At 43.7% G+C, this 21,659-nt stretch overlaps 1 protein-coding gene across 3 annotated transcripts in view; it reads right to left on the bottom strand.

Annotated features, from left to right (window-relative positions):
• Nucleotides 1-6,642: 6,642 nt before the first annotated feature.
• The window catches only part of PDK3 (pyruvate dehydrogenase kinase 3), a 200,194-nt gene continuing 185,177 nt past the window's right edge, over nucleotides 6,643-21,659 (bottom strand). For all 3 annotated transcript variants that reach the window (XM_063955709.1, XM_063955710.1, XM_063955707.1), the window contains 4 exons: nucleotides 17,175-17,276; nucleotides 15,751-15,861; nucleotides 15,189-15,302; nucleotides 6,643-11,643 (listed from right to left, as the gene is read on the bottom strand). In XM_063955709.1, coding sequence (XP_063811779.1) covers nucleotides 11,503-11,643; nucleotides 15,189-15,302; nucleotides 15,751-15,861; nucleotides 17,175-17,276 — 468 coding nt within the window. In that variant the 3' untranslated portion in view covers nucleotides 6,643-11,502. The remainder of the gene's footprint in view (nucleotides 11,644-15,188; nucleotides 15,303-15,750; nucleotides 15,862-17,174; nucleotides 17,277-21,659) is intronic.

Raw genomic sequence — 21,659 nt, forward strand, 5'->3', positions numbered from 1 at the left:
GTTGTGTGGCTGATTAAAACCAGCTCAAATGCAAGCTAGAAATCAACAGCCACAGAACTGGTGTAATTGAGAGGATCAGTACTAAATGCCGCCGTCCGGAATCCCGGCGGTCGAAATACCGACGCCGGAATCCCGACCACACAATCCCAACAGGGGTGGCGAACGGAACGCAGCCCCTTGCAGGCACGGTGCCTCGCTACGCTCGGCACACTATTATATTCTCCCTCTATGGGTGTCGTGGACACCCACGGAGGGAGAATATGTCGGGATTGTGGCGGTCGGGATTCCGGCGTCGGTATTTCGACCGCCGGGATTCCGGCCGGCGGCATCTTGACCGCATCCCGTAATTCATTAGTGTTCCATTTTAAAGGGATGGTATGGTAAGACTATTTATATCCCCCTTATCATTCACCCCACATCATGCCCATTGCTGTGACTGAATGTAAGTAGAAGGAAGTGTTATGGGTCCTCAGAAGGGGCTGTCAGTTGTACTGTACATCAGTCACGGCAGAGTACTGGTGAAATAGTGCTCTCGTAATATTTCAGTGTTACTTAAAATTGAAGAAAGACATACTTAGGCCAACTAAACTGTATAGAGCAGTGGTTCTGAAACCTGGTCCTCATGCAACCCTAGCAGTGCAAATATTCTAGATCATCCAGCTGGAGCACAGGTGTGTTAAATGACTAACACAATAGATATACCGGTGATACTAGTTATTCCTGAGGATATTTTGAAAACATGCACTGTTAGGGTTCCACGAGGGTTATGGATCATTGGTTCAACCTGGATAAGGTCGACAGTCAATAGGTCGACCACTATTGGTCAACATGGACAAGGTCGACACAGTAAAAAGGTCGACATGAGTTTTTAAACATATTTTTGGTGTAGTTTTCTCTGTAAGACCAGGAACCCCAATTAGTGCTTCACTCGCCATGCTGTGGGCAAGGTGCCTCGCTCCGCTACCGCTGCACTCGTCACAGGTTACTATTCGCAATTGTAGTCCATGTGGATGTTGAAGTATGGAAAATTTTAAAATAGAAAAGTAAAAAATGTATGTCAACCTTTTCCTGTGTCAACCATTGCCATGTTAACCTAATGCATGTCAACCAATAGTGGTCAAACTGTCGACTTAAGTACCGACAATCTACCATCCAGATACCTCCATGAGGACCTAGTTTGAGAAACACTAGTATACAGCATAGGTAACTAACAGTTTTAATATATGTAACTTTGAGAAGTAAGGTGTCCATAAAGGCCCTGACTTAATGAAGTCCATTTGGGTTATATGTACTAGTATAGTCCACATCTGGGTCTGAGCAGACATAGATAGATGCGCCATTAAGGAACCTGGGTCTTTAAAGACAGCCTAAAGGTCCAATGCATACCCAGACTGATAGCGTAGCTGCCCCTCGTATTGCTAGAACAGGGAAGTCAATTTGAGCTCTGTGTTCTAAAACTGGAGGCACCTAAGCACTTTGTTATGACATTGATGAATGTGGCTTTAACTATAAATGAAGTACGGAACAATAAAAGCACATGGGGAGATAAATAAGTTAGGTGAGAAGAGCAGAAACAACTAACACCACAAGCAGACTCCTTTGAAAGGACTGAAAAAACAACTATTATGAAGATAATTCATGTATGAAGTTGGACAGAGGTACCACACATTAATCCACTGTGCGGCTTCTTTCACTCACTCACTCACTCACTCACTCACTCACTCACTCACTCAATGGCTTCCTACAAGTCTCCATTCTCCTGCATATCTCCATTCCTCTATGCTCATTAACATATGTTAAAGCTGATTAACTTTCAGGAAGAAAAAGCAATACCTTTAAATGTATAACTGTTCCGGCCGCTGCGACCGCTAAGCGTGTGTGTGTAAAACCCCTAACAGATGCGTATACGTTGCGTAAGCAAGCCGTCACACTATAAGCACAGAGTAGCTACACGTGAGGCGGAATACACTCTATAACTCTTAGCAGGAAAGGAATACGACACCAATTATATTTAAAATGTTGGGATCCAACCCACCAACAACTATTTACTCAAAAGGGGATTACAACAAGAATACAATCACATAAGAGGCTACAATCAATGGATACATACGTTTGTTCGCCAGCGCCACCCAGTTCCGGTCCTCAGTCAATCTGGAAAGATGACCGTCAGAGAATGTGTTTGACCGGCCAGGCAGCGTGGCTTTTATACATTAGTCCAAATCATGAAACAATGGAATCTGTAATCTCTTCACCCATAGGTCAAAGGACTGGTCATTTACAGTACAAGAGGGGTCATAGGTTGGTTTGAAAAGGTGGGCGATGCCTGGTCCAGACGCAATTGCAGATGGTCTCCACTGGGTTCCCGCAGAATATGAAGAGTACAGTAAATACAGTGTAATATTAATATTCTGTTACTGCGCATATCTATGCGCAGGAGCGTGCTACCTTCTGCAAACTGCTACCGGAATATTGCTCTTAATATACTGTACAGCTGGATACCAAACACCACCTCCTAACCTAATTCTGTCCCCTCTTATCCTGTAAAGTCGAATCCCTCTGTTGTTGTACCTTTTAAACAAATGTAACTCGCTGGTGTGGTGCATGTAGACTATGTGCTATGTGGATTAAGTATGAGATACAGTCTTTGCGGCTTTTCCATGCGAATGCATATGCTACCATAATTACTCATACCACGCGCTAATACGCATTACCGCGTGAGCGATTATACGCAACTTGCGAGCATGCGCACGCACGGCAGAACAAGCACCCGCACGGAGGCCATCTGTGTGGTGTTTGTACGTGATGTGTGTGGCTATAATATTTTCGACTTCAACACATACGCACATGCTACACCACAGATGGTCATTGATGAGAGCTGTCACAGAGGCGTAACTAAGGTCTTCAGCACCCAGGGCGAGATGAAGGACGTTGCTCTCCACACCATCTCCCCTTGCGTCTCTCTGCCACACCATCTCCCACTTGCCTCTCTCTGCCACACCATCTCCCCCTTGCGTCTCTCTGCCACACCATCTCCCCCTTGCGTCTCTCTGCCACACCATCTCCCCCTTGCATTTCTCAGCCACACCATCTTCCCCCACGTCATCTCTCAGCACACTATCATTTCCACCCTGCATCTCTTAGCCACACCATTACCTTCCCCTGCGTCCTCTCTCAGCGCACCATCATCTCCCCCCATGTCTCTCAGCACACCATCATCTCCCCTACGCGTTGTCTCTCAGCACACCATCATCTCCCCTCCGCGTTGTCTCTCAGCACACCATCACTTCCCCCTGCGTCATCTCTCAGCACACCATCTCCCCCTCTGCGTTGCCTCTCAGCACACCCTCACCTCTCCCCCTCTGCATCTTCTCTCAGCACACCATCTTCCCTGCATGTTGTCTCTCAGCCACACCATCATCCCCCATTGTTTCACACTGTGTCGAAACATTTTAGTGATTAACATCAGGGGAATCCAGTGTGTTTGAAACTGATTGGTATAGAACACATCCCAAAGACCCTACGAGGAGGAAATAGATATAAAAAGCTATGTATACAAGAGGTCTTATGGATGTTCAAGATGAACAGCATTTTTCCGGAAGGACTTAATGAATCAGTAGAATTGAATATGTTAATTTAATTTAGCTATGTGAATCCTCCTTTTTTCAGAGTTTTTCATTTATCAATAAAATAGAGTACTCTGTTCTTGAATATCTCTATTTAGAAGCATTCTGTATAATGATTTACATTTAGCACATTTATAGGGTCAAGATAAAAAAGTGGCAGTAAGATAAATTGCTGTCCACATCAGGAAGAATGTGCAATATATCTAAAGTGGGTTCCAATTCGTTATTCGTTAACAATAGTATGATCATGGTTCAAATTAGATTCCATATTATGCAAAACATGAAAGTGTCAGTGCCGAGATGTCTAAATTTAATCCATGAAGGTGTGGAATGGTGTTAATTTTAGTTTTAGTGCTAATAAGCCGTTTTTCAATTACTGCCCTGTTATAATGTAGTCTCCTTTGTCAGTAATAGCGCGATCTATGCGCTCCATAAATCAGGAAAAACATACTATCGATGCTTGTCACAAGAGGTGGGCCACGTGACCAGATCAGCTGGTCTGGTTGCAGGGTCCCACCTCCGTAGTTGCTTAGCTACGGCTTCTCTCCATGCCCGGCCCACGGAAGCGCTATGAGCGCGATTAAGCAGCTCTACATCACGGAAGGCGGGTCACGTGACTGGAGCACCTGATCGGGCGGTAGGAATCCACCCCTTCGGTTGCCTAGTTACGGCCCCGCTTGGTGCCCGGAACACGGAAGCACTATGAGCGCTGGCGTGTTATCGGACAGGGATATAGAATCAACTCACAATCTCTCATGTATGTTCAACCTGTGGTGCGGGTCCCAGTGCGATAAAACATGTGATCATTCCGTAGTTCATCAGTTTCCCTATATAGTAAACTTGATAGAGGCTTTGTATTATGTTGCTAGGCAACAGTGTCAGTCAATACAGGAACTGATTTTGCTCTTTCTGAGAGTCACATGATCGCTTCTGTCACCTAACCCGGAAGTAATCTATAAATAAGTATTTTCTAAATATAAAATGACATTGAAAATTCATTATATTTGTAAAGAGTCTGTATTTTATCATAATCAATATAATTTATGGTTGTGTTTATACATTTGTTTGTGGAGAAGGGAAGCTAATTGAGATGAATGGATTGAACAGGTGTGGGCTGATTGGCAGCCATTAAGGGTATAAATATGAAGTTCCCAGAACTGTTAGGTCACCTTTGAAAAAGCTGCAGGTACTGCAGCGAAACGCGTCAGGTGTTACTCCAGACCACCCACCATCCATTTGTATGCTGCCTGTGTTACATCCGGACCTTTATTGGACCTTTACAATCTTATGCAGACGCACTTTGATGCACACCATCACCAACTGGTTCCACTGCTCATCCGCTCAGCATTGAGACTACCGCACATCTGGTGAGGATCTGGGTCCCCAGCAACTTGCACCCATTTAAAAGGAACTTTTCTCCGGGACTTCTTCCTCCAGCAGCTTTTCACAGTGGTAATGTTAACAAAGGACTGTGCTATCAGTCCTCCAGTTATTCATCTGCACATTTACCTTCTTTAAGTCCAACAAAAATAAGGAACGGACACTTATTACAAACAGCATTTGTGGTGGTTCTGGTTGTTTTAAACATTTATTAGTGTAAACCAGTATGTCATATGTATTGTCAGTCATTTTATTAAATTGAATGTTTTTTACCTTCAATCCATTCATCTCCGCAAGCTCTTTTAAGATATTCTACATACATATTAACTGTATTAATCCCCTATTGAAGCGCTGCTACCTTTTTTCCTTTGTTGTTCCTATTATTCACAGGACTGACTAATCCTGTTTTTATAGCATCAGCTAAATTAGAACAACATCCCACTTCTGCGCCTGAATTTAACCTTGGTTAAAATATTTTCAAAATATAACTGGGAGGTTAATTTGCTATAACATTTGGCACGACTACTTTAGGTGGAAACCATGTATTTACAGCAGACCTGTAGGCCACATCCCAACTCCCCCACCTGGCCACACTCCAGCAATCACAGTGCCCCACCTGTCATTTTTTTTTGGATCCGCCCCTGTCTCTCTCCAAGGCTTAGTCCATCTTCCCCTGTATGAGGAAAACTTCAAAACAGTTTGCCACGACAGAGGACAGGTCTAAAGGTGGGTACACACTAGTAGATATATCTGCAGATCAATTGATCTGCAGATATATCTATGTACGGATCGGGCAGTGTGCTGTGCATACACACTGCCCGATCCATCGGGGGACTGACGTCATGAACTGGGCGGGCGGACGGGCACCTGCCCAGTTCACCTGTCAATCACCGCCGGCCGCCGCAGCATGTGTACAGGCGGTCGGACGACCGCCCCGTACACAAACAGCGACGCGCCAATATATCGTTAGATATATTGGCCGTCGGCTGTGCTGCGCAGCCGACGCGATACGTCTGTGAACGACGGAGTTCACAGACGTATCGCCCGTACACACTGGCCGACGGTCCCGCGATGTATCGGCCGTTCAAGAGAACGGCCGATATATCGACCAGTGTGTACGGGCCTTAAGCAAAACAAAAACCAAACTGTCATGTAGGAAATCTAGGTCTCTAAGGGGCTGATGTATCAAGCAGTGAACAAAATGGAGAAATGGACCAGTGGAGAAGTTGTCCATAGCAACCAATCAGCATATGCATATTATTTTACAGAATGTAAATGCTACCTTAATGCTGATTGGCTACTATGGGCATCTTCTCCACACTTTTCACTGCTTGATACATCAACCCCTAAGCGTGTTATCTGACACCAGATAAAAGGGTTTTGAATACAGTGGATACAGCAGCAGAACTGTGGCAATTTGAAGGAATTACATGCTCCTAGAATTCAACATTAATAGACAATGGGTCATACCATATTCTCGTCACTAGAGAGCAATTCATTACCAGAGCAAAAACAACGTTCTACTCTGACCCCAGCAAAAACAATATTAAATGAAATAATTCTTAGGCAAATGCTTTAAACATTGCAACATGAAAATGACTTAAAGGATAAAGTAAGACAAAAAAATCAAGGCAAAGAATTCTTAAAAAAATAGTTTTTTTTATTATTTTTCAGAATTTTGTTTTAATGTGATAGAATACACATTAATCCAGAGGAGGAAAAACTATTTCAGGGAATAAAGCAGCCACTTTATTGAAAAGCTCAACAATATAAATAATACATGACCCTAGAGAACAACATCACAAATATGATCAAAAAAATTGAATTAAGTACATGGCAGAAAAAGAAAAATCAACGAAACCTATTCTAAAAAGAGCATGACAGATTGCAGCTTTAAATAATGTACAGGCTAATATCCCAGTACAAAATAAGGAATAGATTGGCAATCCTACTGGTAGCCATTACTAACCAGAACTAAAAACACAAACAGTTATAAAACAAAACAGGAGCAACTTTCTAAAACTGGTTCTGAATGTTGCAATTAGACTGCGGGACTGCATTTTGGTTGCAGCAAGATGAGAGGAACTGACCTGAACTGCAACTGCATATTACGTACTACTGAATTACAAGACTGAATGCTTTAGAATAAAGTATAGAAGATTATATACTAATGACCACAAACACCAAACGGCAGTCAGAATTGATCAATGAAAGAAATTGACGAATTGTTTGCTGTGGATTACTAAACATTTGGACTGTGAGTAAATAAACCCCAATAGATTAATAACAATGGGGCTGATTCATGTTTGTAAGTAAAGCAAAAAAGCACGCATGGGCAAAACCATAATGCACTGCAGGCGGGACAGATATAACATGTGCAGAGAGACTTAGATTTACATAGAAACATAGAATTTGACGGCAGATAAGAACCACTTTGCCCATCTAGTCTTCCCCTTTTTTTACAATATTTTTTTTAAATCTCAAACCTCATTTGATCCTTATTTCTTTGTAAGGATGTCCTTATGTCTATCCCATGCATGTTTAAATTGCTCTACTGTCTTAGCCTCTACCACCTCTGATGGGAGGCTATTCCACTTGTCCACTATCCTTTCTGTGAAGTAATTTTTCCTCAATTTTCCCCTGAACCCCCGCCCCCCCCTCCAGTCTCATTGCATGTACTCGTGTCCTATTGCTTCTCTTCATTTGGAAAATGTTTCCCTCTTGGACCTTGTTAAAACCCTTGATATATTTGAAAGTTTCTATCATGTCCCCTCTTTCCTTTCTCTGCTCCAAACTATACATATTGAGATTTTTTTTAGTCTTTCTGTGTATGTTTTGTGATGTAGGCCATGCACCATTTTAGTTGCCCTTCTTTGTACAGTCTCTAATGTATTAATATCCTTTTGAAGATATGGCCTCCAGAATTGAACAGAGTATTCTCGATGAGGCCGTACCAATGACCTATACAGTGGCATTATTACTTCTTTCTTTCTGCTGTTAATTCCTCTCCCAATGCAGCCAAGCATCTGACTAGCCTTCCTCATTGCTTTGTTACATTGCTTATCTGCCTTTAAGTCACCTGAAATAGTGACTCCTAGATCCCTTTCCTCCTCAGTAGTTTCCAGTATAGTGCCATTAATACTATATTTAGTCTTTGGATTTTTGAGACCCAAGTGCATGATTTTGCATTTTGTTGGCATTAAACTGTAATTGCCACACTCTTGACCACTCTTCTAGTCTACCTAGATCCTCTATCATTTGTTTTACCCCACCTGGTGTGTCTACCTTGTAGCATACCTTTGTTTCATTTGCAAAGAGGCATACTTTCCCTTAAATACCATTTGCAATGTCACCAATAAAAATGCACTGATCCAAGTACAGATCCCTGGGGTACTCCACTGGTAATATTTTGCTCCTGTGAATGCACTCCATTTACCACAACTTTCTGTTTTCTATCCTGCAACCAAGATCTTATCCAATCAATATTCCTAGTATTCAATCCCAAACTTTCAAGTTTATTTAGCAGTCTGCGATGTGGAACAGTGTCAAAATCCTTACTAAAATCTAGATAAGCTATATCCACTTTAGTCACACAGTCAAAAAAGACAATAAGATTTGTTTGACATGATCTCCCCTCAGTGAATCCATGCGGTTTGGGATTCTATAAATTGCTGGATTTGAGATAATCTACAACTCTTTCTTTTAAGAGTGTTTCCATCAATTTCCATACTACTGATGTAAGACTCTCTGGTCTATAGTTGTTTGCCTCTTCCTTGAATCCACTTTTGTGCAGTGGGACTACGTTCGCTCTTTTCCAGTCCTCTGGAATTACTCCTGTAGCTGACTGGTTGAATAATTCTGTCAATGGTGCTATCAGCATCTCTTTAAGTTCTTTTAGTATCCTTGGATGTATCCCATCTGGCCCCATAGATTTGTCCACTTTCAGCTTTGAGAGTTCTGTTAGGACCTTCCCCTCTGTAAATGTACTTGTTTCATTTTCCAGAATATCCCTGCAACTTAACTGTGGCCCCTTCCCCTTTCTTTTGTAGTGAATACTGAGCAAAAATAATTATTAAGATGTTCTGCCATTACATTGTCTCCCTCAACAAGACTCCCAAGTCTCTCTTTAGTTGTATTATTCCGCCTTTTGCTTTTCTCCTTTCGCTTATATACCTAAAAAAAGTTTTGCCTCCTTTACCCACTGACTGGACCATTTTCTCCTCAGCTTGTGCCTTTGCATATCTGATTACCTTCTTAGTCGCCTTCTGTCTAACAAGATATATCTCTTTGTCTTCATTTTTTGTGTCTGCTTATATTTCCTAAAAGCAATCATTTTGCTTTAACAATATTAGGTGGGGTGTGTTCAAACTGAAATCTAAATTGCAGTGTAAAAATAAAGCTAACACTTGTGGGCTACATGCAAAAAGCAGCCAGTATTTACCCTGTACAGAAAAATTGTATAACCCACCCAAATCTAAATCTCTCTGCACGTTACATCTGCCCCACCTGCAGTGTAACATGGTTTTTCCCAGTTGTGTGCATACTTGCTTTACTTACAAACGTGGATGAAAGCATGACTACATGTCACTGTTGTATTATAATATTTTAATTTATGAAATGGATGTTACAAAGAAAGTTTCTTTGGTTTGAGGTTTTTATACTGAAGTAAGTTGTTCATTACCATTCGAAACTAATGCAGTTTGTTCACATAGGAGCGTCTTACTATCAAAGTTTAGGGGGATATCCAATTATCCCCGGTAAAACATCGGGTCCGAAAAACGGCCGTTTTTCTGACTTTTTTCCGATGTTTCACAGATTTTTTTTTTTACAGGCTATTCAGATGGATCGCCTGTAAAAAAAAAAAAAAACCCTTCTCCCGAAAACACACAGGTTCAGTGAAACCTGTGTGTTCGTGTGAAACAGCCCCGTGCTGTTTCCGGGGATTCTATTTCGCCTGCCGAAGGCAGGTGAAACAAAATCCCAGATAAGCCGGCGCGTGCCGCGGCTTATCGGGGCTAATTAGCTAGCCCCTGGCGGGACAATTAGCCCCAGTAAATTACTGGGGCTAATTGGATATCCCCCTTAGTATTTTATTGCAATTCCGGCTGTAAATTCAATAGATACAATTATTCTACCTGTAAATATTAGATCTATATTCCATACCTCCCAACTTTTAGGTCACGGAGGGACAAATGTACGTCCCGAAACAAGGGGTGTGGGCTCAATTGGAACACTGCTCCTGAGATCCATGCCCCATGTTTCCATCATGCTAGAGGTTTGCCCAACACTTCAGGAGCTGCTGGACAGCCCCCAGCCTCACCAGTAGCCATCACAGCGTGTGTGGATGACGGATGTGAGCAGTTGTGTCAGAACGTGTTCCCCAACCCCACACGCCCGTGTGACACTGCGGCCCACAGCAAGGATTCTATTCATATTTTAAATTCCAAGCAATATAAAAAAAAACCTGAAACGTTTACATGTAAATAAACCAAATACTCTAAAAGTGGCAAAATTTTGATTTTTTTTTTCTTCCCCTCATGCTAAATTCAACCAATTTCACTTCATGGGACTGAATTTAGGACAACAGGCAAAAGAAACAGAAGTGAACCATTTTATAAAACACACTTGCAGCACAGCTCCTTCATGTATAGATCAGCTTAGAACAACAGTCCTTTCCCTTATAGAAGAGTATTTCATACTTCTCAACAAGACTTAAAAAATAAAATATAGAGGAGTGTTGCAAATCATGGGCTAAACACAATAACTAGAAAAAGCCAAAAAGCCTTACAGGCAACACACACATATTACATATGCTCAATTAACATAGTGCGCACATGTATAATGAAGGTAATTATAGTGCACCACATTGCATAATATTATCACACCGAAGACTGGAGTGTATTACTCCACACCTTAAGGGAAGCTGTAATTGTACCTATCTACTGCATGAAACGTGTGTTCATCATTTCAGGAAAAGGGAGAACTTGCAATAGATTACATTGAAAAAAAATAATGCTCTACCATAAATAGCAGTAACCCGTTTTAATACATAATTCCATATATGAAGAAAAGCAGTGCAAATTGTCTTGTTCTCGTCACCTAACTGGTTTGATTGAACCAAGTGTTGGTTACACGTCTTATTTTAAAGAAGCCACAGTAAGTGCAACATGAGCTGTGAGCTACTGGCATAACAGGACTTGTTTAATACTTAAACTTGTTATAAGAAATCATGTGACACCTCTACTTATCACTTAGGTAAGACTACTGACCAATAGGAGAATGGTCACTTTACAACTATGGCAACACCTTACTTAAAGACCACTGCCACTTTGAAAGTAAAGGCCAAAGTATTTCCATTAATTAAATAAAGATAAAAGATGTGTACCAGCGCTGGTACACATTTTTTTAAATATTTTTTCAGTTTTATATCCTGGGGATCTGACCACCTCTGCTACCAGCTGCTGTTGACTGCGCACTTAAAATAGCCCCTTTATTTCCATTAATTAGCCTTGTACTTTGAAGCATCCCGCGGCTCTTTGCTTGGATTGCTCCAGTCATCTGCTTCTGCAGGGTTCTTGTAGTGTCTCCACGCTGACTTGTTAAATACCGGCAGTCTCTCAAACGACTCACCAGAAACAGCCTACAGAAAAAAGGAAAATATACCCAAAGATGGAAAAGTATAATAACTGAAAACCAATATGTACAGCAAACTTTCAACAAAACGCAGGTTATGTAAATATCCCAAAAGATTATACATATAAACTGATTATTAGAGCCTGGAACAATCAGACATATCAGCATATTACACTCCTCCTTCCATCTCCATTTTCATGGCATCAGGTGCTGTAAACAGACGTTTTCATCCCACTGAGAAGCAGTTTCGGTACCCACAGAATAAAGCATAATGTCACTGACAGGCTGCAGAATGCAAAATTATGTTGCACAAACCATTTCTTATCATGGATGAAAAAATATTTCTAGAAGTTAAGTCTAGTTAAAAAAAACAACAACAACAAAAAAAAACAGCTGAGTGAATTATACATAAACCCAAACTATGGAGCAGGTTCAGTTACCCACAGGGCTTACCATGTGGCTGTAGCTCTGGGTTTAATGGCTGGAGCTATTCAATTACTATCCAATATTGCCACACATTACTCCTGCGGCTAAAATGAGCTGAATCTGTATTACATGCACATCCTGGGACTCACCGCGCGGAGTAGCATCAGTAACTGAACAGCTCCAGGCAGAGCTTTAGGTGCACAGTTAGCCGTGCAACTAAATTGAAACTGACCCTATATATTTTAAGCCTTAAAAAGTCATGAAGTGGGGACGGATAAAAGGTGACAAAGTACCAGCCAATCAGCTTCCTAACTGCCATGTTACAGGCTGTGTTTGAAAAATGACAGTTAGGAGCTGATTGGCTGGCCATTTATCACTCTTTATCCATCTCCACTTTACCACTTTTTAAGACTAAGGAGTCTATTTACTAAGCCCTGGATGGAGATAAAGTCGCCGGAGATAAAGTACCAGCCAATCGGCTCCTAACTGACATGTCACAGGCTGGGTTTCAAAAATGTCAGTTAGGAGCTGATTGGCTGGTACTTGATCTCCATCCAAGTCTTAGTAAACAGACACCTCAATAAATTTGGACTTTTAGGTGAAAATAAACTGAGGTATATGTTTGTTGGTACATGTGCACAAGTGTTTTGTAAGCATGGGTGAATGGAGAAAACAAGAGAGTGTTTATTTAAGGAATGGAGCAGTGTGGAAAGGACGGTGAACTGGTAAAGGTTGAGTGCTCACTATTAGTTTTTGATACATTTTCACGTGAAATTGGTAACTTGATACAGCTGCACTCACACTTACATGTACAGCTGAGGGTGGTGTGCTGTCAGTAGCACTCGCTTTTTGGTCTGTGTCCTAAGCATCCCCCTGATGGGCCAAAGATTTTAATTTAGAGACAGATGTGTCTCCGTTTCAGCACAAGCTGAGCTCTCTGCATACAGAATGTCTGGGGGAGGCTGCTGCGCATGCTCAACCACAGCAGCTCCCTCTGTCCTCACATTGCCACCAGTATGCTCTCAGACCCAGCACCGGGTACACGTATGTTTGTGTCTGTGTGTGTGTTGTGTATATATGTATGGATATATAAACCTTCACACCAGGAAAACATGCATTTGCCCCAGGGTAAGTAATTAGGAGTGGGGAGTCTAGCGTTTAATACAATGCAATTCCAGGACAACAGGCCCTCCTTTTTCCAGGATACCAGCAGCCAGGATGCAGAAGGCGTGAATCAGGGTTAGGATTCGGGTCCTGGGAGGGGGGGTGGAGGGTCAGGGTTAGGCACTACATGGGGTTAGGGTTAGGCACTGGGGGAGGGCAGTCAGCCCTAGCCACCACCCCCAAGGGTTACCCGTAGCAGACACCACCAGGTGGTTAGCCATAGCTGCCTTCCCCCAGATGGTTATACGTCACAGAAACCACCAGTGGGGGAAGATAGCCATAGCTACCACCCTCCCCAAAGATTAGGGTAGGGGATAGGGGGGTAGAAATACTTATCCCCTCCGATGCCAGTATCTTCACAGTTGGAATGCCGCTGTCAGTCATGTGACTGCTGGCATCCCGACCACCAGGATTTCGTATGTATTCCCCTTTTCCAATATAGGGGTCTATTCAATTGATGTCGGATCCTTTCCGACGGAAAAGGATCCGACAGTTCAGTATTCAATTTGAGGCCAAATCCGACATTTCCAACAATGTCAATCTGACTTTTTTTTAAAGTCGGATTGACATTGTCGAAAACGGACCAAAAACCTGTCGGATTTGGCCGCAAATCTGACAAAACATGTGGATCCGCCGATCCACGTGTTTTCCGACAAGTCAGAAGTCAGAAATGCCGACAAGTTGGAAAAATGGTAGCCCCACTGAATAGATTGAATCATGATTCGACTAAAAAAAGCCGGAAGCTGACGTCTTTCCGACTAGACGGCAGTTCCAACTAGAATTGAATAGACCCCATAGTATTTGCTTAAAAAAAAAAAAAAGACGAGTAGGAATCGAGAAACGGAACCAGATCAGTTCCGTTACAGCAAACATGTCTAAACAGAGCTTTCCCAAATCATTGTTTACAGAAAAAAATGGGAATATCAACATGGGGGATAAAAATAACCATAACTAGGCTGATTGACATGGGATATGCTCTAGGCCTCAGGGCCGTTTCTTGGGGCAGGCAAGCAGTGCAACCGCACTGGGCGCCCGCCGCGGCACTAACTGTGGCTCCCTGCTTCCCCCTCCTATTTCTCCCTGAGTAACCCGCTCGGGGGGCGGAGTTTCACGGAATGACGCGGTTGCGTCGTTACGTCACGACGCAACCCCGTCACTCCGCGAAACTCCCTCCCACCCCCCCCCCCGAGCGGAGTACAGAGGGGGACCCAAGTTAGGAAGAGGGAAAGGCTGGCGCGAGGAGCGACTGGTGAGGCGGGACGAAGAGCGGTAATCGCCTCTGTAAGTGTTCTCTCTCTCTCTCAATGTGTAAAATGGGGACACCTGCCGTAATGCATGAAATGGGGACTCTTGCCTGCCGTAGTGTGGAGATTTAATGTATCAAGGGCATTGCGGTGTGTGGCATAATATGGTGCAGGGGGCATTACTGTGTGGGGCTTTAATATGGTAGAATTTTTTGTTCCTGTGGTGGTCGTGATCTGTTGGAGCAGGGTCAAAAACTGGATTGTGAGGTAGTCTTTTCAGACGAGGCCATGCCCATTTAAATGAGGCCACACCCATTTAGATGAGGCCACGCAAGATTTTTTTTATCTAGGGGGCGGGGGCACATTTTTTTTATGTCATGGGGGGGCGCACTTTTAAATCTCGCACAAGGAGCCAAATTGGCTAGAAACAGCCCTGCTAGGCCTACTGGCAACCTGATAGACAGGGTGCAATTGGGAGAGCGCAGGCACAGGCTAATGACCCAATGCAGGGTACCATCTCCATACTAATTCAATAATTTCTATTTTGATCATATCTACTGTCTTACATGTCACATCGATAAAATTCTATGTGAAATTAAATGTACCTATAAGATTGCAAGACCACCCCATATACTACCATTTTTATTGCGCTGATTTCTTGTAAGATGACAAAACAGCGCACACAGAAAGAAGAGGAGGCAACCCTATGACGGAATACCTTTAGATAGATAACTGCATCAGTGCCCACACCTTCCATGGAATAGAGTTGAAGGTCTCCTTGGAAATAGCGAGCATAGAGTTGGGAGATGGGCAATCCATAACCGAAACCGGCCTTAAATCCAGAGGAATAACATAAAAGTTAACTGTCAGTTTTTATTTTAGTAAACTAGAGAGTGAAGTTACTATGTTACCTCTTAAAGCATGGCAGGAGTAAACATACTCGACATATAATACATGTTTCATTATTTGAAGCTGTACATGCGTCTATCAACTTTATTACCTGGGGAGGCCGATCTATATAATACAGGAATGGCCTGTCATGTGTCTGTCATGTACAGTGATAGCAGAGACTTCCCCCAAGAGCTCACACTGCAGCTACAGAGACAAGCGAGATCACCAGGAGAGGAACAGTAAGTATAGATGAATGGTACGGGGGCCACTACGGGGGTAACAATAAAACAGGTAGATGGCAAAGCCCATTAAGCAGAGTAGAATGAAGCTGTATATTGAATACGCAGCATAAAGAAAGTCATTATAAAGTATATTGTTCAAAAACCTACCAGGGGAACTGCTCTGCTCGGCTCCAGGCTGGGTTTGGGTGCTGTGGAATACATGTAATTGAAGAGACGATCTATCTTCCTCAGTGGCACACCTCCTCCCTGGTCAGTGATCTAAAGGAAAGAAAAGGATCTAGTAGAAGATGTTTTGCAATAAATGCTCCCTAATAGATGCTTTACATCTAAAACGTCTAAGGGAGAATTGGTGATGTTGCCCATACCAGTCAATCAGATGCTGTCTATCATTTCTCTATTGCCTTCTAGAACATGATAGACAGCATATGATTGGTTGCTATGGGCACATTTACTAAATTTACCCCTAAGTGAATAAACTGGTGGAAGACAGATATGTGGTCCAAGACACATGAGCTAGAACACCTGTACCGGGCTGCCATGCTTTTGCATCTATCACACCAAACTGAAGGGTGCTATTTATGTCAGCAGGAGTGTTTATGTATGTTAAGGCCCATACACACTGGGCGATTTTGAGCTGCTTTCAGCTCAAAACCATCCAGTGTGTATGCCCCGGCGATGAGCGCCGATGCGCGCTCCCGCTTCATCGCTGGCGGCCTGCGTTCATCTGCTGGTATTACCAGTAGATGAATGGCGGGGTGAGCGGCTTTCCATAGTGTCCTGCTATGGAAAGCCGTTCACCCTCGCTGACATCGCTGGGCAGGAGGGGGAAAGCGCTCAGTGTGTATGCACTGAGCGATTTTCATCCCAACGATGTCAGCCATCATCGCTGTGCATACACGCTGGCCAAAAACGCCCAGTGTGTATGCACCTTAACTCTCTTTATGGATGGACAAAATTATATAGAATAAAAGATGTGAAATATAATATATACAGTAATTGGTGTGGAAATTTAGAAATAGCTGTGTGAAAATGTCAGTTAATGGAATTTGACAGTGCTACAATCAAAGCAGTGGGAGCAGAGGTGGAATGGCATACTGTCTTATACTGGCCTACTTCAATCAGCGTGGGTGCATGTCTGTATGAATAAATATGTGGATGAACAAGGCTTCCGAAAAAAATAATAATAATAAACAAACAACCAATAATAATAATAATAATAATAATAATAATAGCAATAATAATAATAATAATAATAATAATAATAATAATAATAATAATAAATAATAATAAAAAAGCATTGAGTCTGCAATACAGGGTGCCTTGGTGCAAAGCACAGAGATGTTCTACAGCCTGTATGGGACTGTCATGCACACTACTGCCTAGTAATTACCAGCAAATGGACAACCCAGAGGAGACAGCTGTAAACAAATGACAAGTGACAAATCTGCTGTAGAGAACCACTGCAGAAAGGAAGCCATTTATAAGCTCCATTTGCTCGCATGTTATAATAAAGAGGAAACACTTTATTAGTAAAGCGCATGCCACAGTTGGACTTTGCTTTATGAATGTACCTTTATTGAAAGATCTTCTTTTCCAAGTGTGACTAATGTCTTTATAGGAGGCAGCGATCCCGTACTTTCTTCATGTCGCTCCACAGTTGCTCTCATTGAATTCTAGATTAAGGAAATATTAAGGATGAAATAATATTGTAACACTGTATGATCCATATGCTGGATGTGGTGGTAATGAGGTAATAAAACCTCAATACAAACATACTCTCTAGGCCTGATTCAGAGATAGACGCAGTATATAATAATATTATTATTATTATTATATACAAACATACTCTATAGGCCTGATTCAGAGATAGACGCAGTATATAATAATAAGATTTTACTTACCAGTAAATCTATTTCTCGTAGTCCGCAGAGGATGCTGGGGACTCCGTAAGGACCATGGGGATAGACGGGCTCCGCATGAGACATGGGCACTTTAAGAAAGCTTTGGATTCTGGGTGTGCACTGGCTCCTCCCTCTATGCCCCTCCTCCAGACCTCAGTTAGAGAAATTGTGCCCAGAGGAGATGGACAGTACGAGGAAAGGATTTTGTTAATCCAAGGGCAAGATTCATACTAGCCACACCAATCACACCGTATAACTTGTGATAAACTTACCCAGTCAACAGTATGAAAACAACATATCATCAGTTCAAGACCGATGCAACTACAACATAACCCTTATTGAAGCAATAACTATATACAAGTATTGCAGAAGAAGTCCGCCCAGCATCCTCTACGGACTACGAGAAATAGATTTACCGGTAAGTAAAATCTTATTTTCTCTAACGTCCTAGAGGATGCTGGGGACTCCGTAAGAACCATGGGGATTATACCAAAGCTCCCAAACGGGCGGGAGAGTGCGGATGACTCTGCAGCACCGATTGAGCAAACATGAGGTCCTCCTCAGCCAGGGTATCAAACTTGTAGAATTTTGCAAAAGTGTTTGAACCCGACCAAGTAGCAGCTCGGCACAGCTGTAGTGCCGAGACCCCCCGGGCAGCCGCCCAAGAAGAGCCCACCTTTCTAGTGGAATGGGCCTTGACCGATTTTGGTAACGGCAAACCAGCCGTAGAATGCGCTTGCTGAATCGTGTTACAAATCCAGCGAGCAATAGTTTGCTTTGAAGCAGGGGCACCAATCTTGTTGGATGCATACAGGACAAACAGCGCTTCAGTTTTCCTGACTCCAGCCATTCTGGCTACGTAAATTTTCAAAGCCCTGACCACATCAAGTAACTCGGAATCCTCCAAGTCACGTGTAGCCACAGGCACCACATTAGGTTGGTTCATATGAAAAGATGAAACCACTTTTGGCAGAAATTGCGAACGGGTCCGCAATTCTGCTCTATTCAAATGGAAAACCAACTAGGGGCTTTTATGTGACAAAGCGCTAATTCAGACACTCGCCTAGCCGAAGCCAAGGCTAATAACATGACCACCTTCCACGTGAGATATTTCAACTCCACCGTTTTAAGTGGTTCAAACCAGTGTGACTTTTAGGAAACTTAACACCACGTTAAGATCCCAAGGTGCCACCGGAGGCACAAAAGGAGGGTGAATATGCAGCACTCCCTTTACAAAAGTCTGAACTTCTGGGAGAGAAGCTAATTCTTTTTGAAAGAAAATGGATAGGGCCGAAATCTGGACCTTAATGGAACCTAATTTAAGGCCCAAATTCACTCCAGTTTGTAGGAAGTGAAGGAAACGGCCCAGATGGAATTCTTCCGTAGGAGCATTCTTGGTCTCACACCAAGAAACATATTTTCGCCATACACGGTGATAATGTTTTGCTGTTACTTCCTTCCTAGCCTTTATCAGCGTAGGGATAACATCAACCGGAATGCCTTTTCTGCTAGGAGTCGGCGTTCAACCGCCATGCCGTCAAACGCAGCCGTGGTAAGTCTTGGAACAGACAGGGTCCCTGTTGCAACAGGTCCTGTCTTAGAGGAAGAGGCCACGGATCTTCTGTGAGCAGTTCTTGCAGATCTGGATACCAGGTCCGTCTTGGCCAATCTGGAACAATGAGGATTGTTCTCACTCCTTTTCTTCTTATTATCCTCAACACCTTTGGTATGAGAGGAAGAGGAGGAAATACATAGACTGACCGGTACACCCACGGTGTCACTAGGGCGTCTACCGCTACTGCCTGAGGGTCTCTTGACCTGGCGCAATACCTCTGTAGGTTTTTGTTGAGGCGGGACGCCATCATGTCTATCTGTGGCAGTTCCCACCGACTCACAATCTGTGCGAAGACTTCTGGATGAAGTCCCCACTCTCCCGGGTGTAGGTCGTGTCTGCTGAGGAAGTCTGCTTCCCAGTTGTCCACTCCCGGAATGAACACTGCTGACAGTGCGCTTACATGATTCTCCGCCCAGCGAAGAATTCTGGTTGCTTCCGCCATTGCCACCCTGCTCCTTGTGCCGCCTTGGCGGTTTACATGAGCCACTGCGGTGATGTTGTCTGACTGGATCAGAACTGATTGGTCGCGAAGTAAGGTCTCCGCTTGACGTAGGGCGTTGTATATGGCCCTTAGCTCCAGGATGTTGATGTGAAGACAAGTCTCTTGACTTGACCAAAGACCCTGGAAATTTCTTCCCTGTGTGACTGCTCCCCAACCTCGGAGGCTTGCCTCCGTGGTCACCAGGATCCAGTCCTGAATGCCGAATCTGCAGCCCTCGAGAAGGTGAGCACTCTGCAGCCACCACAGTAGTGACACCCTGGCCCTGGGGGACAGGGTGATCAACCGATGCATCTGAAGATGTGACCCGGACCACTTGTCCAGTAGGTCCCATTGGAAAGTCCTCGCATGGAACCTGCCGAAGGGAATGGCCTCGTATGACACCACCATCTTTCCCAGGACTCGAGTGCAATGATGCACTGACACCTGTTTTGGTTTCAATAGGTTCTTGACCAGAGTCATGAGTTCCTGGGCCTTCTCTATCGGGAGATAAACCCTCTTCTGGTCCATGTCCAGAATCATGCCCAAGAAGGGTAGACGAGTCGTAGGAACCAACTGCGACTTTGGAATATTGAGAATCCAGCCGTGTTGCTGTAACACTTTCAGTGAAAGAGATACGCTGTTCAGCAACTGCTCTCTTGATCTCGCTTTTATGAGGAGATCGTCCAAGTACGGGATAATTGTGACACCTTGCTTCCGCAGGAGCACCATCATTTCCGCCATTACCTTGGTGAAAATCCTCGGGGCCGTTGAGAGACCAAACGGCAACGTCTGAAATTGGTAATGACAATCCTGTACCGCAAATCTTAGGTACGCCTGATTAGGTGGATAAATGGGGACATGAAGGTACGCATCCTTTATGTCCAGTGACACCATAAAATCCCCCCCTTCCAGGCTTGCGATGACCGCTCTTAGCGATTCCATCTTGAATTGAACCTTTTCATGTATAGGTTCAGAGATTTTAAATTCAATATGGGTCTGACCGAACCGTCCGGTTTCGGGACTACAAACATGGTCGAATAATAACCCCTTCCCTGTTGAAGGAGGGGAACCTTGACCACCACCTGCTGAAGATACAATTTTTGTATTGCGTTTAACACTATTTCCCTCTCTTGGGGGGAAGATGGTAGGGCCGATTTGAAATACCGGTGAGGAGGCACCCCTTCGAATTCCAGCTTGTAACCCTGAGACACAATTTCTATTGCCCAAGGATCCACCTGGGAGTGAACCCACATGTGGCTGAAATTCCGAAGACGTGCCCCCACCGGGCCCGACTCCGCCAGTGGAGCCCCAGCGTCATGCGGTGGATCTTGCAGAGGCCGGTGAGGACTTCTGTTCCTGGGAACTAGCTGTGTTGTGCAGCTTCTTTCCTCTGCCCCTACCTCTGGCAAGAAAGGACGCACCTCGGACTTTCTTGCTTCTTTGTGAACGAAAGGACTGCATTTGATAATGCGGTGCTCTCTTAGGCTGTGAGGGAACATATGGCAAAAAATGTGACTTTCCAGCTGTAGCTGTGGAGACCAGGTCCGAGAGACCTTCCCCGAACAATTCCTTACCCCTGTAAGGTAAAACCTCCATATGCCTTTTTGAGTCGGCATCACCTGTCCATTGCCGAGTCCACAGGACCCTTCTGGCAGAAATCGACATAGCGTTTATTCTAGAACCCAGTAGACTAATGTCTCTTTGAGCATCTCTCATATATAGGACAGCGTCTTTTATATGCCCCAGGGTCAATAATACAGTATCCTTATCTAGGGTATCCAATTCCTCAGATAAGGTATCCGTCCATGCCGCTACAGCACTACACACCCAGGCCGACGCAATTGCCGGTCTTAGTAAGGTACCTGAACGTGTATAAATGGACTTCAGGGTAACCTCCTGTTTGCGGTCAGCAGCATCTTTGAGGGTAGCCGTATCCTGGGACGGCAGGGCTACCTTTTTGGATAAGCGTGTTAAAGCTTTGTCCACCCTAGGGGAGGATTCCCATCGTAGCCTATCCGTTGGCGGGAAAGGATACGCCATAAGAATCCGTTTGGAAATC

The sequence above is a fragment of the Pseudophryne corroboree genome, chromosome 2 (assembly GCF_028390025.1).
Source record: "Pseudophryne corroboree isolate aPseCor3 chromosome 2, aPseCor3.hap2, whole genome shotgun sequence".
NCBI lineage: Eukaryota > Metazoa > Chordata > Amphibia > Anura > Myobatrachidae > Pseudophryne > Pseudophryne corroboree.